We start from the raw sequence: 19,915 nt of genomic DNA on the forward strand, positions 1-19,915 counted from the left end.
CAATGCAGCCTCTGGGTTCACACTACATTTTTCAACTACGGTTCCCGAATACGTTTTCTATCCAAAACCGTATGGGAAAAAAACCGGATGGAACAGTATGGGGAAAAAGTAAACCGTATGCGTTTTTAAACAGTATACTGTTTTTAAAAGTGCTGTTCCGTCCGTTTTTGTAGAAAAAAAACCCATACGTTTTTGAAAATGTTGTCCATTTTTAATGGGAGGGGTCTTGGGTGGGGACTTTAGGATTCAAATGCGCATGTGCAAAGTAAAAACGTATACGTTTTTCCCGTATGGAACCATATACTTGTGTGTTTCCCATTGACGTCCATGTTAAAAAAAACGTATGCGGTTGCAGTACGGTTTTTAAACTGGAGACAAAATCGTGGTCAACCACAGTTTTGACTCTGGTTTAAAAACCGTACTGCAACCGCATATGTTTTTTTTAACATGGACGTCAATGGGAAACGCACATGTATACGGTTCCATACGGGAAAAACGTATACGTTTTTACTTTGCGCATGCGCATTTGAATACTAAAGTCCCCACCCAAGACCCCTCCCATTAAAAATGGACAAAATTTTCAAAAACGTATGTTTTTTTTTTCTATAAAAACTGACGGAACTGTATGCACTTTTAAAAACAGTATACTGTTTAAAAACGCATACGGTTTACTTTTTTCCATACTGTTCCATCCGTTTTTTTCCCATACGGTTTTTGATAGAAAACGTATGCGGGAACCGTAGTTGAAAAACGTAGTGTGAACCCAGCCTTACTCAGACCATAGTATGCAGGACAGTATACAGCAGTGGTCTCCAACCTGCGGACCTCCAGATGTTGCAAAACTACAACTCCCAGCATGCCCGGACAGCCGTTGGCTGTCCGGGCATGCTGGGAGTTGTAGTTTTGCAACATCTGGAGGTCCGCAGGTTGAAGACCACTGCTATACAGTAAAGCACACTGAACATGATACATGGAGCAGAGCTGATTTTATCAAATGGAGACATTACCTAGAACTATAGCATTTTCTAATAAAAGTATCACAATTAACATATGGACCTGAGATTTTCTATATAAGATTTAAAATTCTGACAATTCATCCTCACATTCTGCCAAAAAACTGGTTAAAATATAGACTCATCATCAGATGTTAAGATCCAGCTGTTCGAATTTTAAATAAAATAACATTTAAACTCAATAAAGATGGACAAGCTTTTTTTAAAAAAATTTTTAAACTATTTTACCCAAGTTTCGTTTAAAGTTCTTTAATTTATTTTAACTGCACTGCTAGATTTTCCTAGGCTGGTTTTACAAAGCTCAGTATTTAGCATCAGTTTGTAAGCCAAAAACATGAAAAAGGTACAAATCTTTCTATAACATTTTTATCTCTGTAGGTTCTACTTCTGATTTTGGCTTACAAATATAGGAAATATACTGAAGAAAATACTGACATGTGAAACTAGCCTAATACCTCCCTAATGTGTTTTCAATTGGAATCGATAAAAGTGTTTGCTTATATATATATGTTTTGATCTAAACATTATACAAGCTACAAAAGGACAGAACTTTGTCAGGAACGTAATCTTATTTTATATGACTAAAATACAAGTGGAGTATTCTTTAAGATAAGAGAAGCTTGTTGTCTGTCAGAATAAAGAGATACTTCATGATCTTTGCTCGATGACCCCATATGCTGTATCACAAGTCCCATTAACAGTCAATTTTGTTAGATGCAATAAACAGAAAAAAAAGGTTAATAACAAAACAAAACAAGACGTGATACATAGGACTGGTTTAGAGGTTCATCTTGCTTGGACAAATATAATAAGTAAGTCTATTTCCCAGAGATCCTACTATTTGTGTAGGACAGTTTTGGCAGGTGTCTCCCAGGTTGTCCATGGGGACATGATGTGGAACTTTTCAGTGCATGGAGAGTGAATGTTGATAGCTGGATCCTTGTAAGTGGCCAAGTTGCCATGTAAATGGCCCCGATGAATGTTCTGAAAGATTGTCCATCTGATAAGGGAAGCAGGTGCCCCTTACTCCGATGCTATAGCCACCATGTGCATAGTAAGAATAAGGGGAGCTTAGCATTGAATGATCCTCTATTGGGCTTCCATATTGGTACTGTAAATAAGGGGCCTCAGGAGAATGTCTAGTGTAGTAAGGAGAGTTACTTTGCTGAAGATGTGCAGCCTCCCCATAGCTGGGCTCCGAGTGTACATCTTGATGAGACTGCGGCGGCGTTACGTAGGCCTGAGGGCTGCCGTCGTTGATCTCTGGCTGTCTGTGCCTTTCATGTTGCAGATGGCAATCGGTGTGGTTGCAGGCCAATTTTTGCTCTGAACTTGAATGCAGGAACATGGACAGACTAGAGATCCTATTGATGGCTCTCTTCAAAGTTGCTATCTTAGATAGCCTTTTTCCACTCAAGTCATGTTTAAGGACCAGTCGTAATGCATTAAAGGCCTGATTGTAGTCCAGAATCCTCTTTCTTTCTCTGACATTGGCTGCCACCCTCCTGGCCTTTGACCTCACTGGTCTGGTCCTCTTTTTTGGCTTGGCGTCTTCCTCTTCACTCTCACTCTCCTCCATTTGTAGTTTTTGTAGAGATTGTTCACCTCTCTCATTTGTTCCATCTTCTATCTCTTGCTCTTCATCAGAGAAGTCTGACTCAATGAGGCTCATCGTTGACATTCACTTTCTAGTCCAGCCCTGAGAGGAGATTGGTTTATTTTGGATTTCTCTTGTCCTTCTTCTGCTTATAAAGAACTTGTGTCAACGTCAGTCCTTCCACTCCCTCTCAAAAGTCACTCCCTGTAAGAGGCGGCCTACTTTTTTTTACATAATGTGCCTTCCAGTTTTATTATGCCTCATAAGGCTCTAACAGGTAACTAGTACTGTATCTCTGTTTTATTACCTGCCTGCAGGTAGACAGGGCTTGGTTTGATAGCTTTGTCAAAAAAGATCATAGAAAACATGCAAATGCCTGTAGTAAGTACTGACATACTGATCTTCTAAATTACACAGCATACATAGTTCTCCTTTAACAACAAATTACAGGTCTTTCCTCTTAATCTATTCTGGCTGATCACCTTCCAACTTGTACTGCCAGAGGGGCAAATAATACATGCATGTAATGCAATTCGCACCTTTGTAATAGAAAGAATATTTATTTACATGTCATCCAATGGAGAAATAATTGACAAACAATTTCAAGATAATAACAGATAAATACGCATGTAAGAGAAATACTATGCCAGGAGAGGTCTTCTCTGGTATAGACTTTAATACACAAAACTAACAATTCTGCAAGCTAACTCATAAAAGTGTTACTCAAACAGCAGTAGTATGCTACAGAGTTGTCATCCTCTCTTTAGTGCTCTTTACACTTTTCCATAGCTGCTACCAAATCCTTTGGAGCTGGCAGTGCATTGAAGGGGGAAATAATTTTAACTGCATGCACCAAAATCTGTCTTACATGACTTGCACCACTATGTTTTACACACTTTTTAGACATTTTTTGCACCCTGCTAAAAGGATTTTAGCTTTTTACTTTGCCTGTATGTGCATAAATGCCCCACTGTGGAATAAACCAACTAAGACATGGTACAAACTTAAACTAGACAGTCTGAAGATGCACAAGATTTTCAGAGTTACTGTTTTGGTGCATGCTTAGACTTATTAGACTGCTCAAAAATAAAGGGAGCACATCCTAGATCTGAATGAATGAACTAATCGTATGAAATACTTTTGTCTTTACATAGTTGAATGAGCTGACAACAAAATCAGACAAAAATTATCAATGGAAATCAAATTTTATTAACCCATGGAGGTCTGGATATGGAGTCACACTCAAAATCAAAGTGGAAAACCACACTACAGGCTGATCTAACTTTGATGTAATGTCCTTAAAACAAGTCAAAATGAGGCTCAGTAGTGTGTGTGGCCTCCACATGCCTGTATGACCTCTCTACAACGCCTTGGCATGCTCCTGATGAGGTGGCATCTCCTGGACAGTCTGTGGTGCAATGTGGCATTGGAGGAGCGAGATATGATGGATAGAGCGAGACAGGATGTCCCAGACGTGCTCAATCAGATTCAGGTCTGGGGAACAGGTGGGCCAGTCCATAGCATCAATGCCTTCCTCTTGCAGGAACTGCTGACACACTCCAGCCACATGAGGTCTAGCATTGCCTTGCATTAGGAGGAACCCAGGGTGGCAAGCACATGGATGGCTTTGCAGCCCTCCAAAGAAATGCCACCCCACACCATTACTGACCCACTGCCAAACCAGTCATGCTGGAGGATGCTGCAGGCAGCAGAACGTTCTCCACTGCGTCTCCAGACTCTGTCATGTCTGTCACATGTGCTCATTGTGTACTTGCTTTCATCTGTGAAGAGCACAGGGCGCCAGTGGCAAATTTGCCAATCTTGGTGTTCTCAGGCAAATGCCAAATGTCCTGCACGGTGTTGGGCTGTAAGCACAACCCCCACCTGTGGACGTCGGGCCCTCATACCACCCTCATGGAGTCTGTTTCTGACCATTTGAGTGGACACATGCACATTTGTGGCCTGCTGGAGGTCATTTTGCAGGGCTCTGGCAGTGCTCCTCCTGCTCCTCCTTGCACAAAGGTGGAAGTAGCGGTCCTGCTGCTGGGTTTTTGCCCTCCTATGGCCTCCTCCACGTCTCCTGATGTACTGGCCTTTCTTCTAGTAGCGCCTCCATGCTCTAGACACTTCGCTGACAAACACAGCAAACCTTCTTGCCACAGCCCAAATTGATGTGCCATCCTGGATGAGCTGCACTACCTGAACCATTTGTGTGGGTTGTAGACTACATCTCATGCTACCACTAGAGTGAAAGCACCACCAGCATTCAAAAGTGACCAAAACATCAGCCAGGAAGCATAGGAACTGAGAAATGGTCTGTGGTCACCACCTTCAGAACTACTCCTTTATTGGGGGTGTCTTGCTAATTGCCTATAATTTCCACTTGTTGTCTGTTCCATTTGCACAACAGCATGTGAAATTGATTGTCACAGAAGTGTGATTGACTTGGAGTTACATTGTGTTGTTTAAGTGTTCCCTTTATTTTTTGAGCATTGTATAATCTCCCCAGTGTTTTTTGCAGATTGGCTTCTATATAGATTTTTCTTTGTGAAAAATGTGTTATTGGTCTTGATTTTTTCTCTTTGGAACTAATTAGTTATGCAGCCCTCTTTATTTTAGTAATAACCTTTAAAGTGATTGTCCCATATTTGGCTCCTCTGAATTGCAGCGGCCACAGGTGTCAAGAATGGAGAAAGCTTGTAAAGCGGGGAAGTTACGCAAGTTACTCCAAATTACCTTAATGGGAGTTGTGAAAATGGCATAGCCACTGGCATAGCGGGGGCCCCTGTCTAAATAGGGGCTCCTAGGCCTACCAGCAGTGGCCCCGGCTCGCTGCTTATACCTGTCCCTGATCCCCAGACAAGCAATCGCTGCTTTATCCTGTATGCGCATACACGCGCATACAGCTGAAAGCTCCCGGTCAGTGTAAGCCTCAGGCCTGCGGCTTACACTGACAGAAGAGCGTGACCTCTGCCTCTACACAGTGCAGGAGCAATGGTGTCACTCATCGTCACCTGCACTGTAGAGGGAGTGGGCGTGGCAGCTGTACTCCTGATCGCTGCGTGGGAATGATCACTTGGTGAGTATTTGTTTTTTTGTATATTTTTATTTAACCTTACACAACTGAAGAGAGGGATGGTGTGTTGGTGGGGGATGGGGGAGGACGACTTGGCTACCTACAAACCTGGCTAACTACATACCTGGCTACTAAATTACCTGGCTACTTACATACTGGATACCTACATACCTGGCCACCAAAATAACCAGGTATGTAGCGTTTCCCAACCAGGGTGTCTCCAGAAACTGCAAAATGACAACTCCCAGCAAGAACAGCCTGAAGCTTTCCAGGCATTCTGGGAGTGATAATTTTGCAACAGCTGGAGGCACCCTGGTTTGGAAACACTGACCTACTTACATACCTAACTACATACCTGCATACCTAACTAACTACTTACCTACATACCTGGCTACATACATACCTGGCTATCTAACTGTCTATCTAAATACCTGGCTGCCTACCTACTTACCTACAAAACTGGTTACCTAGAGTGGGGCAAAAAGTATTAAGTCAGCCACCAATTGTGCAAGTTCTCCCACTTAAAAAGATGAGAGAGGCCTGTAATTTTCATCATAGGTATACCTCAACTATGAGAGATATAATGAGAAATAAAAATCCATAAAATCACATTGACTGATTTTAAAGAATTTATTTGGTAAATTATGGTGGAAAATAAGTATTTGGTCACCTACAAACTAGCAAGATTTCTGGTTCTCACAGACCTGTAACTTCTTCTTTAACCCCTTAACGACGAAGGACGTAAATGTATGTCCTGGTGATTCGGTACTTAAAGCACCAGGACGTACATTTACGTCCTAAGCATAACCGCGGGCATCGGAGCGATGCCTGGATCATGCGCGGCAGGTCCCGGCTGTTGATCGCAGCCAGGGACCCGCCGGTAATGGCGGACACCCGCGATCCCGCGGATGTCCGCCATTAACCCCTCAGATGCCGTGATCAGTACAGATCACGGTATCTGCAGCATCGCGGTCACTTAATTGGATGATCGGATCGCCCGCAGCGCTGCCGCTGTCCCCTCACCTGCCTCCGCTGTCTTCCGGGAGTCTTCTGCTCTGATCTGCCTTCCCGCAGACCAGAACAGAAGATCCCTGATAACCCTGATCAGTGCTATGTCCTATACATAGCACTGAACAGGATTAGCAATCGAGTGATTGCTATAAATAGTCCCCTATGGGGACTATTAAAGTGTAAAAATAAAAGTTAAAAAGTTAAAAAAAGAAAGTAAAAAAATTTTGATACCCCCCCCTCCCCCAATAAAAACGTAAATTGCCCCATTTTCCCTATTTCACCCCCAAAAAGTGTTAACAAAATATTTTATATACATATTTGGTATCACCGCATGTGTAAATATCTGAACTATTAAAATAAAATGTTAATGATACCGTACGATGAACGGCATGAACGTAAAAAAAAAAAAAAAGTCCAAAATAGCTGCTTTTTTCTAACATTTTATTTAAAAAAAATTATAAAAATGTATTAAAAGTTTTATATGAGCAAATATGATATCAATAAAAAGTAAAGATCACGGCGCAAAAAATGAGCCCTCATACCGCCGCTTATACGAAAAAATGAAAAAGTTATAGGTCTTCAAAATAAGGGAATCTTAAACGTACTAAAAAGTTTGCGATTTTTTTTTTAAGCGCAACATAATAGAAAAGTATGTTATCATGGGTATCATTTTAATCGTATTGACCCAAAGAATAAAGAACACATGTCACTTTTACCGTAAATTGTACGGCGTGAAAACAAAACCTTCCAAAATTACCAAAATTGCAGTTTTCTTTTTAATTTTCCCACACAAATAGTATTTTTTTGGTTGCGCCATACATTTTATGGTAAAGTGAGTGATGGCATTACAACGGACAACTGGTCGCGCAAAAAACAAGCCCTCATACTAGTCTGTGGATGAAAATATAAAAGAGTTATGATTTTTTGAAGGCGAGGAGGAAAAAATGAAAACGTAAAAATAAAGTATTCTGCGTCCTTAAGGGGTTAAGAGCCTCCTCTGTCCTCCACTCCTTACCTGTATTAATGGCACCTGTTTGAACTTGTTATCAGTATAAAATACTCCCGTCCACAACCTCAAACAGTCACACTCCAAACTCCACTATGGCCAAGACCAAAGAGCTGTCGAAGGACACCAGAAACAAAATTGTAGATCTGCACCAGGCTGGGAAGACTGAATCTGCAATAGGCAAGCAGCTTGTTGTGAAGAAATCAACTGTGGGAGCAAGTATTAGAAAATGGAAGACATACAAGACCACTGATAATCTCCCTCGATCTGGGGCTCCACGCAAGATCTCACCCTTTGGTGTCAAAATTATCACAAGAACGGTGAGCAAATATCCAAGAACCACATGGGGGGGACCTAGTGAATGACCTGCAGAGAGCTGGGACCAAAGTAACAAAAGCTACCATCAGTAACACACTACGCCGCCATGGACCCAAATCATGCAGTGTCAGACATGTCCCCCTGCTTAAGCCAGTACATGTCCGGGCCCATCTGAAGATTGCTAGAGAGCATTTGGATGATCCAGAAGAGTATTGGGAAAATCTTATATGGTCAGATGAAGCCAAAGTAGAACTTTTTGGTTAAAACTCCTCGTCGTGTTTGGAGGAGAAAGAATGCTGAGTTGCATCCAAAGAATACCATACCTACTGTGAAGCATGGGGGTGGAAACATCATGCTTTTGGGGCAGTTTTTCTGCTGAGGGATCAGGACAACTGATCCGTGTAAAGGAAAGAATGAATGGGGCCATGTATCGTGAGATTTTGAGCGAAAACCTCCTTCCATCAGCAAGGGCATTGAAGATGAAATGTGGCTGGGTCTTTCAGCATGACAATGACCCCAAACACACCACCTGTGCAACGAAGGAGTGACTTTGTAAGAAGCATTTCAGGGTCCTGGATTGGTCTAGCCAGTCTCCAGATCTCAACCCCATAGAAAACCTTTGGAGGGTGTTGAAAGTCCATGTTGCCCAGTAACAGACCCAAAACATCACTGCTCTAGAGGAGATCTGCATGGAGGAATGGGCCAAAATACCAGCAACAATGTGTGAAAACCTTGTGAAGACTTACAGAAAACGTTTGACCTCGTCATTGCCAACAAAGGGTATATAACAAAGTATTGAGATTAACTTTTGTTATTGACCAAATACTTATTTTCCCCCATAATTAGCAAAAAAATTCTTTAAAAATCAGACAATGTCATTTTATGGATTTTTTTTTCTCATAGTTGAGGTATACCTATGATGAAAATTACTACAGACCTCTCTCATCTTTTTAAGTGCGAGAACTTGCACAATTGGTGGCAGACTATATACTTTTTTGCCCCACTGTACATACCTGGCTACCTAACTACCTGGCTAGTTACCTGCCTACATACCTGACTACTTAACTACCTAGATAGCTACCTACCTGCCCACTTTTTTTGAGCGGGACTCCAAGGGGAGCCTTATTATAGTTTGGGGGCTTATAGACAGGGAGATTGTGCAGAGGAGGGGAAGGCACTGGAAAAAATATGGAGGGACATTTATCAATGTTTGCTTATGTAGTCTTTTTTTTAGTAATTTTTTCCTTACTTTTTTTTCTGCTTATGTGGGACATATTTATCAACTGCTTTCAGCCTGTTGATAATTTTCTTTCATGTAAGCAATTTTTCCTTTTTTACTTTGGTAGTAGCTTTTTCTGCTCCATGTTTGAGCTGGAGTAAATTTAGTCAATTTTTAACGCTGTTGCGACTTTTTTTTGCGCAGTTGCGACTGTCGCAGTTAATAAATACCTGACTACCCGTAGTCCATTTTAAAATTATTACTACATAGTAAATTTTAGGAAAACTTGCTTTTCTCGCTTTCCAGTCAAAATGTCGCACGAAAAATCGTGTAGTCGCAGTTGCGACAATTTTGCGACAATTATAGTAAAGAAAACCTGACTAAACCCGTTGATAAATGTCCATAATGGAGTCTAACATGTTTGTCCTACAGATGCTGAAGAGATGAAGTTTTGGCTGGATGAAGTCAACATGGCGGTCTAAACCGGATGGAGAAGAAAAGGTAAGAAGACCTTGCAAATCATAAAAGATATCTCCTGTGAGTTCCTAGATGTAACTTTATGGATACGTTCACACATGTGTATTTTCTGCTGGAGATTTGCTTTAGCAGATTATAGTATAGTATACAGATCGGTATCTACTTCTATATGCTACTGTATAAAATCACTTATATGGTATATATATGCTGTGTACAGCTGGTATCTACCCCTATATGGCCCTGTATATAATAATTTACATGGTATACAGATCCATTGTACAGCTGGTATCTACTTCTATATGCTCCTGTATATAATCACTTATGTGGTGTATATATCCTGTGCATAGCTGGTATCTACCTCTATATGCTCCTGCATATAATCACTTATATGGTATATATATATATCCTGTGTACATCTGGTATCTACCTGTATATGGTCCTGTATATAATCCCTTATATGGTATACAGATCCTGTCTACAGTTAATATCTACCTCTATATGGTACTGTATATATATATATATATATATATATATATTCACTTTTATGGTATACAGATTCTGTGTACAGCTGGTATCTAATTCTATGTGGTCCTGTTTATAATCACTTATATTGTATACAGATCCTGTGTACAGATGGTATCTACCTTCATATGGTCCTGTATGTGAAGGGATTTGGGTGGAATAGGGGCAGAGCAGAGGTGTGACCAGGAGTCTCACAGGGGGCCTTTGGTTTATTAGGTCCAGGGGCCCTGAGTGATGTCAGTCCGCCCCTGCATGCACATAGATGTTGGATGTCTCAGGCAGATATATAACAAACTGTCCAAAAAGACATTGGGGGAGATTTTTAAAACCTGTCCAGAAGAAAAGTTTGAGTTGCCCATAGAACCAATCAGATTGCTTATTTCATTTATTTAATTTTTTTAAAGAACTCTTAAAAATGAAAGAAACAATCTGATTGGTTGCTATAGGCAACTCAGCAACTTTTCCTCTGGACAGGTTTTAATAAATCTCCCCCATTAAGTCTTTCCAAATGGGATTACACATCTCTATGACACACTTGAAGACAAAGTTGACCTACTTTGAGAGGGGGAGCATCACTGGATGGAAGAATGGTTGTTTTGACAAATTGCCCACCATCTATGCCATTCTGACCAAGCTGTTAGAAGGTGAGGTGAGCAGTGGTTACATGAGGGCATGCACACAAAGCTAACAGGACCCGGATTGCCCAGACAGACCACCAGAAGAGTGGATTGTTTGATCTGACCACAAGCAGCTCCCACAGTTTCGTTGTCCACCATCCAGACACAGGTGGCACCTTCACTACACACACACTGTCTCTGACCATTTCCTAATTTCTCTAATGTTGTAATCACTTTCATATATCATCAATACAACATTACATCACACATATAAAGTTTTATTTGATTTCAACTATTCCTTCTTGGTGCCTTATTTTTATCACTGTTCCTAAACATTCAAATTGTAAAAGATTACAAGCAATGTAAAAAGCTTTTATGGTACCACTGAAACACCAATAAAGGTGCAGGTAGGGGACTCACACAGAGGTTTGCCCTTGACAAGGCATCAGCATAACATAAAATGAGCGTAAGTCGGACCTGTCTTTAGTATCCCCTTAACTGCATCTGTATTGGTATATTGATGCCACAGTTATATCATGTTTTTATTACTACACTGTGAAGGCTGCAGTGATTGTTTTGCAAATCACATATGTAGTCTCTGACTATACCTTCGGTATATTTTTTTTTTTTTTGGGGGGGGGGGGCAAATTTATTTGCATCAAAAAGTGGCACATGCAATTACAATTGTGAAACAGTATACAGTGGCCCCTCAACATACGATGGTAATGCGTCGTTTGTTGAAACCATCGTATGTTGAGGGATCCGTGCAATGTAAAGTATAGGACAGTGGTCTACAACCTGCGGACCTCCAGATGTTGCAAAACTCCAACTCCCAGCATGCTCGGACAGCCAACGGCTGTCCGGGCATGCTGGAAGTTGTAGTTTTGCAACATCTGGAGGTCCGCAGGTTGAAGACCACTGGTAGAGGAAGTTGTACTCACGTGTCCCTGCCGCTCCGGACCGTCACCGCTCATCACCGCTGCCCTGGATGTCGCCTTCCATCGCTGTTGCCACGTCCCCGTGGTGTCCCCAGCGCTCCAGCAAGGCCTCTGCTTCCCCGGCATCTTCGCTCTCCGTTGCCGCCATCACATCGTTATCCACGCTACTCCTATTGGATGACGGGACGGCGTGCGCGTGATGACGACGATGGAGAGCGCCGACGATGCAGAGGATCCCGAAGAGGACGCGCCGGAGCCCCGAGGACAGGTAAGTGATCGTCAGCGGACCACCGTAAACGGCTATCCGGTGACAGCTGAAGCAGTCTGCACTACCGGATAGCCGTTTATGCGATGGTCCCGACATACAAAAGCATCGTATGTTGATGCTGCCTTCAACATGCGATGCCCTCTGAGAGGCCATCATATGTTGAAATGATCGTATGTCGGGGCCATCGTAGGTCGGGGGGTCACTGTAGTTACAGATGTATACAGGGAAAAGGAAGCAAGCAATAGTAGACATTCATGTAAGGAGACACTAGAGAGTGGATTCATTATAAGCAGTAGTATTAATAGCATCAGTAACAGTAGACAAATTGGAATTAATACAAAAACAATGGGGGGAGATTTATCAAAACCTGTGCAGAGGAGAAGTTGCCCAGTTGCCCATAGCAACCAATGAGACCGCTTTTTTTAATTACACATAGGGATCAAAAGTGATTACATATAAAAGTTTTAATATTGTTAATTTTGTACACTTTAAAATAAAAACAAATAAAGAAAAAGAGAAATTCTAATTATAGAGCATCTATCCAGGTATAGATTTACTGCATTCATTTTACCTTGGGTAACTGGATATTAAAGAGCTACTCCTATGGAAAACTTTTTTTTTTTTTTTTTTTTTTTAAATCAACTGGTGCCAGAAAGTTAAGCAGACTTGTAAATTACTTCTATTAAAAAATCTTAAGCCTTTATTTTTGGATTTCTCTTCTGTCATGACCACAGTGCTCTCTGCTGACCTCTGCTGTCCATTTTAGGAACTGTCCAGAGCAGCATATGTTTGCTATGGGGATTTTCTCCTGCTCTGGACAGTTCCTAAAATGGAAAGCGTTTTATGCCCCCTTTGCAGTCAAAATGACAACTATATAGCCAGTGCCCCTATGACCCCTGTACAGTCATCATGCCCCCTCTGTAGCCACTATGCCATCCCATACAGTAGAAATACCCCCTCTGTAGCCAGTAATATGCCATCTATACTGTACAGGGGGCATATTACCAGCTGCAGAGGGGGCGCTTTATTACTGTACAAGGGCCAAAATAAAGCTCAGTTTTTTAAGGACAATTTGGCATTACATTACGTATCCTGTATTGATCCTGAGTTATATCCTGTATTATATTCCAGAGCTGTACTCACTCTTCTGCTGGTGAGATCACTGTGTACATACATTACATTACTTATCCTGTACTGATCCTGAGTTATATCCTGTATTATACTTCAGAGCTGTACTCTATATTCTGCTGGTGGGGTCACTGTGTACATACATTACATTACTTATCCTGTACTGATCCTGAGTTATATCCTGTATTATACTCCAGAGCTGTACTCACTATTCTGCTGGTGAGGTCAATGTGTATATACATTACATTACTTATCCTGTACTGATCCTGAGTTATATCCTGTATTATACTCCAGAGCTGCACTCACTATTCTGCTGGTGAGGTCACTGTGTACATACATTACATTACTTATCCTGTACTGATCCTGAGTTATATCCTGTATTATACTCTAGAGCTGTACTCACTATTCTGCTGGTGGGGTTACTGTGTATATACATTACATTACTTATCCTGTACTGATCCTGAGTTATATCCTGAATTATACTTCAGAGCTGTACTCACTATTCTGCGGGTGGGGTTACTGTGTACATACATTACATTACTTATCCCAGGGGCCTACAGCTATTTACGGAGCACAGAGTGGCCTTCAACTATATATGTGGACACTATTAGGGAGGGGAAATACAAATGGGGAGTTTGTATAGCGGTGAGGATTGTGCTGGAGAAAGTCATGTTCGGGAGAAGTCATCATGATGGTCTTGACCAGATAGAGAAGAAAAGAAATAGAGAACTCCTCTGATCAGAGAAGACTCCCCCTGTGATTGACTCAGAGAAGGCGCCCATGTGAGTCTACAATATCATGCTGTATTCTACCTGATTGTGTCCCATCAGCGCTAAAAGTCACTTGTACATTCTGCAGTTATGTTTAGAGAAACAACTATTTCCAGCATTCCCTCAGCACTGCTTATATCGTACTGGGAGCTGTAGTTTCACATGGTTACAACATCTTTAGCGCTTTTCTCTTTACTTGGCAAATGGTATATTTGATTTTTATAGTTGAAATAATTTTCTGCAACGCTCTACACCACGGGTGTCCGTCATGCCAAGTAGGGAACCTGTTAAAAATGTAAACCCCCTGCTGCCACTGCTGTCACCTGAGCCCCACCTCAGCTTAGAACATAGAGTGGCCTCACCTAATACACCCGTGCTGTCATGCTCCTCATTGGTTCTTTTGTTCCCTGGCTTGAAGTAGCATCAGCTGACAGCCAATAAGACTAACCCCTCTCCCTGACCCTATGCGTGGAGTAAAATTTTGTATGGTCATGCAACATTGAGTGGCCCCACCCCCTTGGTCCCTCCTTTTTGTGGCTCTGCCCTTAGCCACGCCCATAGCCCATGCCCCGGATTTTTTCAAGACCTAGCAACGCCCCTGGTGGTGACTAGTGGGAGGTATACATTATGGGACTCTGACAGATACCTGCAGTATAGCTAGGATGAATGCTATGCTTTGTGACATCTTTTTTTTGTAGAGAGGTCTGCGTTACGCTATCCAATAGAAAAACACAAACCCAGATTAAACCACCCAAATAGAGGCCAAAATGATTCTTCCGTATGCGCCAGGAAATTTCTCGATGCAAATAGATTGTGATGTGAAAAGAGCCTTAGTCTTTGGGTCATCCTTTTTTAGCTTAAACCATGAGTAGGTCCAGAGCACAGAAAAGGGTGTATTATAGTTTTGTTGTGTCAGTTCCACCCCTGGTTTTGGCTAAAAATATTGTCAAAAAAACTAAAGCTTAAATGACAGATACTTGCATAGATTGTTGTTGTTAAATGTAGTATTCATGGACAAAGGTTGTCCAAAAACCAGATGGAGCTGGATGAAAAAGAGTAGAATACGTTTAATCTTTATTCTATAAAATCCAAAAAACACAAAGAAAAAAGAAATTCTAGAATATGTGTGTCACAGCCAGGCCTGGAGCAAGGATTTTTGCCACCCTAGGCGAAAGCTAATTTTGCCGCCCCTTGACCCCGCCCATTGATTTCTACCAATATAAGGAGGCGCAATGTCAGGATGTTGGACAGACCTGACCTTAGTAATCGCCCCTGTCTGCCTCAGAGGTGGCACTGCGCTCCTCCAGAAGCCAATGAGACCCCAAAAGTCTCCTCTGTATAGTGAGGTACAGGGAAGGAGTTAGTCGGTCTAGCACTGGACTTCAGTTCGTCTAGTTCTATCCAGGCTCCTGAGCAACAGCTTCGCTCAGGTGTGCTGTGTGTGTCGTGTGCTCTAAGTAGAGGCCTACTTCAGCTTTAAACCTTCTACTGTTCATACCCTAGCAACTAGAATCTACAGTCTACAATTCCATCCGGTGAAGGCACCACAAGTCTCAGCAAGGCAAAAAGGCTCGCAAGGGGTACGCTGCACTATCACACCAAGGCTGTCTGTGTAATAACATCTGCACAAGCTCAGTAAAGACAGTTATCCGTAACCTGGCGTCGGTGTGGGTATTCACTCATCGTGTCTTGCCCAGGAGAAGCTCTCTCCATACCTTCGGACCATGGATCGGAAAAACAGTGCCCTGGCATCACAAAGTGATCAGGTACGTCTACTAACACCCAGTGGCCGACACACTAACTTTATTGCAGCAGGCAGAGTGGTGCCCCCATCAACAGGGTGCCCTAGGCGGCTGCCTACTTTGCCTATAGGCATAGCTGGCCCGGTCACAGCTTATTCATTGAACCACTTTGCTGGTTGCATTATAATGGTCTTAAATTCAGAGTGCTCCAATGACCAAGACTGTCACCAGATGTCAACCCAAAAATCCAAAAATATTCAATAATATCTACTTGCTGGCTCAATAAATATGTGTTCTCCAATGACTTTGTGTACATATAGCATCTGATGGACTGAGTTTAGAAAAAAGAATTTGCAACTTCACGATGCAGGCATTGTAAACATGGGCAAGAATCAAGATGTTTTCAGCACCTTGTGCAAAAATTTTGTACCGTGGTAAATGCAAAGAGCTACTAAAGCGGCCACATAAAGTAGATAAAGCCCAGATGTTTTATAAAGAATAGATAGATAGATAGCTCATTATCATTTCACAATGGCACATGATATGTCTTACATTCTGATTTATTTGCTTTCACTTACATTAGGTATTATTATGAAATTTATGCCATTACTGATCTTGACAAATTGGCTCTTCATTATATCCTTCCTAACATCTTAGATATCAAAGCCAGATTAAATTTATTAACACAATCCGATTATCTAAAATATAGTTTTATCCACAGGCCCAATAAAAATGGCACAATTGTCTTTTCCACTCCCTTTTCCCAGCCCTTTGAAGAGGAAAATAATTTCAGTGTCTGAGCTGTAACAGCCCAATAAATCAGAAGAAGGCTGCCCGAGGGATGAAATGGGTTGAACTTCACATCAAAGCAACAGAAAAAGGGAGAAAGAGCTCTTTAAAGAATATCTCCCCATAATCACCTACAATTGTTTCTGTTTTAGATCATTAAGGGCTGATCACTTCTCTTTTTTACCCTGCATATAATGCTCTGTGCCCAAGGGGAGCAGTTTGTCTCTTGCTAAAGCAGAACACGTTACCTCTGAGATGATACAGTAAGCACTAGCACCATAAGGTTTCCACTAAGAAAACAGCAATAAATAAACCAATTCCCAAAGAAATCTTTATCTAATTAAAAAAGACAAACAGTAATGATTTATCTCACTTATAATTTGGTTCACTCTGTAAGGATGATCCCTCGACTGCTATACCTGCATGTGATCAACAGCAGGGGACCATTTATACCCTTACTCCTCAACTCATTCATATGATTAAAGGGGTATTGTGGCTTTATTCATCTTATCCCTTATCCAAAGATGTATGATCGAAGGGGTCCCGCCGCTGGGGACCTCCGCGATCTCAGTGCAGTGACTGTGCAGTGACGGCTATCACGCCCCCTCCCATAGACATGAATGGAGGGGGCGTGGCGTGACGTCACATCCCTGTCTCAGAGGCAGCGCCTGGCACAGAATGCCGGGGGCTGCACCAAGATCGCGGCGTCCCCAGCAGCGGGACCCCTGCGATCATACATCTTATCCCCTATCCTTTTGATAGGGGATAAGATGTATAAAGCCGGAATACCCCTTTAATATGGCCATTAGTCCACAGAACTGCTTGTATTATTCGGGTTGGGGCAAAATTCAAATCTAAGCAATCCTAGAGCCCTACGATTCTGTGTGTGTAGATATATAAGTACATACACTCACTCGAACTGGCCACTTCATTAGATACACCTGTTCAATTGCTTGTTAACATACTGTGGGGCAAAAACATATTTAGTCAACCACCAATTGTGCAAGTTCTCCCACTTAAAAAGATGAGAGAGGCCTGTAATATTCATCATAGGTATACCTCAACTATGAGAGATATAATGAGAAATAAAAATCCATAAAATCACATTGTCTGATTTTCAAAGAATTTATTTGCAAATTATGGTGGGAAATAAGTATTTGGTCACCTACTAACAAGAAAGATTTCTGGCTCTTACAGACCTGTAACTTCTTCTATAAGAGTCTCCTCTGTCCTCCACTTGTTACCTGTATTAATGGCACCTGTTTGAACTTGTTATCAGTATAAAGACACCTGTCCACAACCTCAAACAGTCACACTCCAAACTCCACTATGGCCAAGACCAAAGAGCTGTCAAAGGACACCAGAAACAAAATTATAGACCTGCACCAGCCTGGGAAGACTGAATATGCAATAGGCAAGCATCTTGGTGTAAAGAAATCAACTGTGGGAGGAATTATTAGAAAATGTAAGACATACAAGACCACTGATAATTTCCCTCAATTTGGGGCTTCACGGAACTAGTGAATGACCTCTAGAGAGCTGGGACTAAAGTAACAAAGGCTGCCATCAGTAACACACTACGCCGCTAGGGACTCAAATCAAGCAGTGCCAGACGTGTCCCCCTGCTTAAGCCGGTACATGTCCGGGACCATCTGAAGTTTGCTAGAGAGCATTTGGATTATCCAGAAGAGTATTGGGAGAATGTCATATGGTCAGAAGAAGTCAAAGTAGAACTTTTTGGTAAAAACTCAACTCGTCGTGTTTGGAGGAGAAAGAATGCTGAGTTGCATTCAAAGAATACCATACCTACTGTGAAGCATGGGGGGTGGAAACATCATGCTTTGGGGCTGTTTTTCTGCTAAGGAACCAGGAGGACTGATTGGTGTAAAGGAAAGAATGAATGGGGCCATGTAGTGTGAGATTTTGGGTATTTCAGCATGACAATGATCCCAAACACACCGCTCGGGCAATGAAGGAGTGGCTTTGTAAGAATAATTTCAAGGTTCTGGAGTGGCGTAGCCCATCTCCAGATCTCAACCCCATAGAAAACCTTTGGAGGGAGTTTAAAGTCTGACTTGCCCAGCGACAGACCCAAAACATCACTGCTCTAGAATTTGCACATGCTCATAATTGGACAATGGAAGACTGGAAGAACTTTGCCTGGCCTGATAAGTCTTAATTCCAGCTGTAACATTCAGCTATTGGTGTAACCAACATGAAAGCATGGGTTCATACTGCCTTGTATCAATGGATCAGGCTGATAATGTCATTGTGTGGGGGCATTTTCTTGGCATTCTTTGGGTCCCTTAGTATATATTAAGCACCATTTAAAGGTGTACTCCGGTGAAAAACTTTTTTTTATTTTTTTTTTTAAATCAACTGGTGCCAGAAAGTTAAACAGATTTGTAAATTACTTCTAGAAAAAAATCTTAATCCTTCCTGTACTTATTAGCTGCTGAATACTACTGTGGAAATTATTTTTCGTTTGAAACACAGAGCTCTCTGCTGACATCATGAGCACAGTGCTCTCTGCTGACATCTCTGTCCATTTTAGGAACTGTCCAGGGTAAAAGGAAAACCCCATAGCAAACAAATGCTGTTCTGGACAGCTCCTAAAATGGACAGAGATGTCAGCAGAGAGCACTGTGCTCATGATGTCAGCAGAGAGCTCTGTGTTTCAAAAAGAAAATAATTTTCACTGTAGTATTCAGCAGCTAATAAGTACAGGAAGAATGAAGATTTTTTTAATAGAAGTAATTTACAAATCTGTTTAACTTTCTGGCACCAGTTGATTAAAAAAAATAAAAAAATAAAAATAAAAATTTTTCACTGGAGTACCCCTTTAACCCCTTAAGGACTCAGCCCATTTTGGCCTTAAGGACTCAGACAATTTAATTTTTACGTTTTCATTTTTTCCTCCTCGCCTTCTAAAAATCATAACTCTTTTATATTTTCATCCACAGACTAGTATGAGGGCTTGTTTTTTGCGCGACCAGTTGTCCTTTGTAATGACATCACTCATTATATCATAAAATGTATGGCGCAACCAAAAAACACTATTTTTGTGGGGAATTTAAAACGAAAAACGCAATTTTGCTAATTTTGGAAGGTTTCGTTTTCACGCCGTACAATTTATGGTAAAAATGACGTGTTTTCTTTATTCTGAGGGTCAATACGATTAAAATGATACCCATTATTATATACTTTTATATTATTGTTGCGCTTAAAAAAAATCACAAACTTTTTAACCAAATTAGTACGTTTATAATCCCTTTATTTTGATGACCTATAACTTTTTTATTTTTCCGTATAAGCGGCGGTATGGGGGCTCATTTTTTGCGCCATGATCTGTACTTTTTTTTGATACCACATTTGCATATAAAAAACTTTTAATACATTTTTTATAATTTTTTTTTTAATAAAA

General features: G+C 41.3%; 1 protein-coding gene across 1 annotated transcript; it reads right to left on the reverse strand.

Annotated features, from left to right (window-relative positions):
- Positions 1 to 1,917: 1,917 nt before the first annotated feature.
- On the reverse strand, positions 1,918 to 2,685 carry BHLHA9 (basic helix-loop-helix family member a9). The gene has a single exon (XM_056559128.1). It carries the CDS (start codon positions 2,683 to 2,685, stop codon positions 1,918 to 1,920), a length of 768 nt encoding a protein of 255 aa, XP_056415103.1.
- Between the last annotated feature and the right edge of the window lie 17,230 nt (positions 2,686 to 19,915).

This window comes from Hyla sarda, chromosome 2 (genome assembly GCF_029499605.1).
Source record: "Hyla sarda isolate aHylSar1 chromosome 2, aHylSar1.hap1, whole genome shotgun sequence".
In the NCBI taxonomy this organism is placed as follows: Eukaryota; Metazoa; Chordata; class Amphibia; order Anura; family Hylidae; genus Hyla; species Hyla sarda.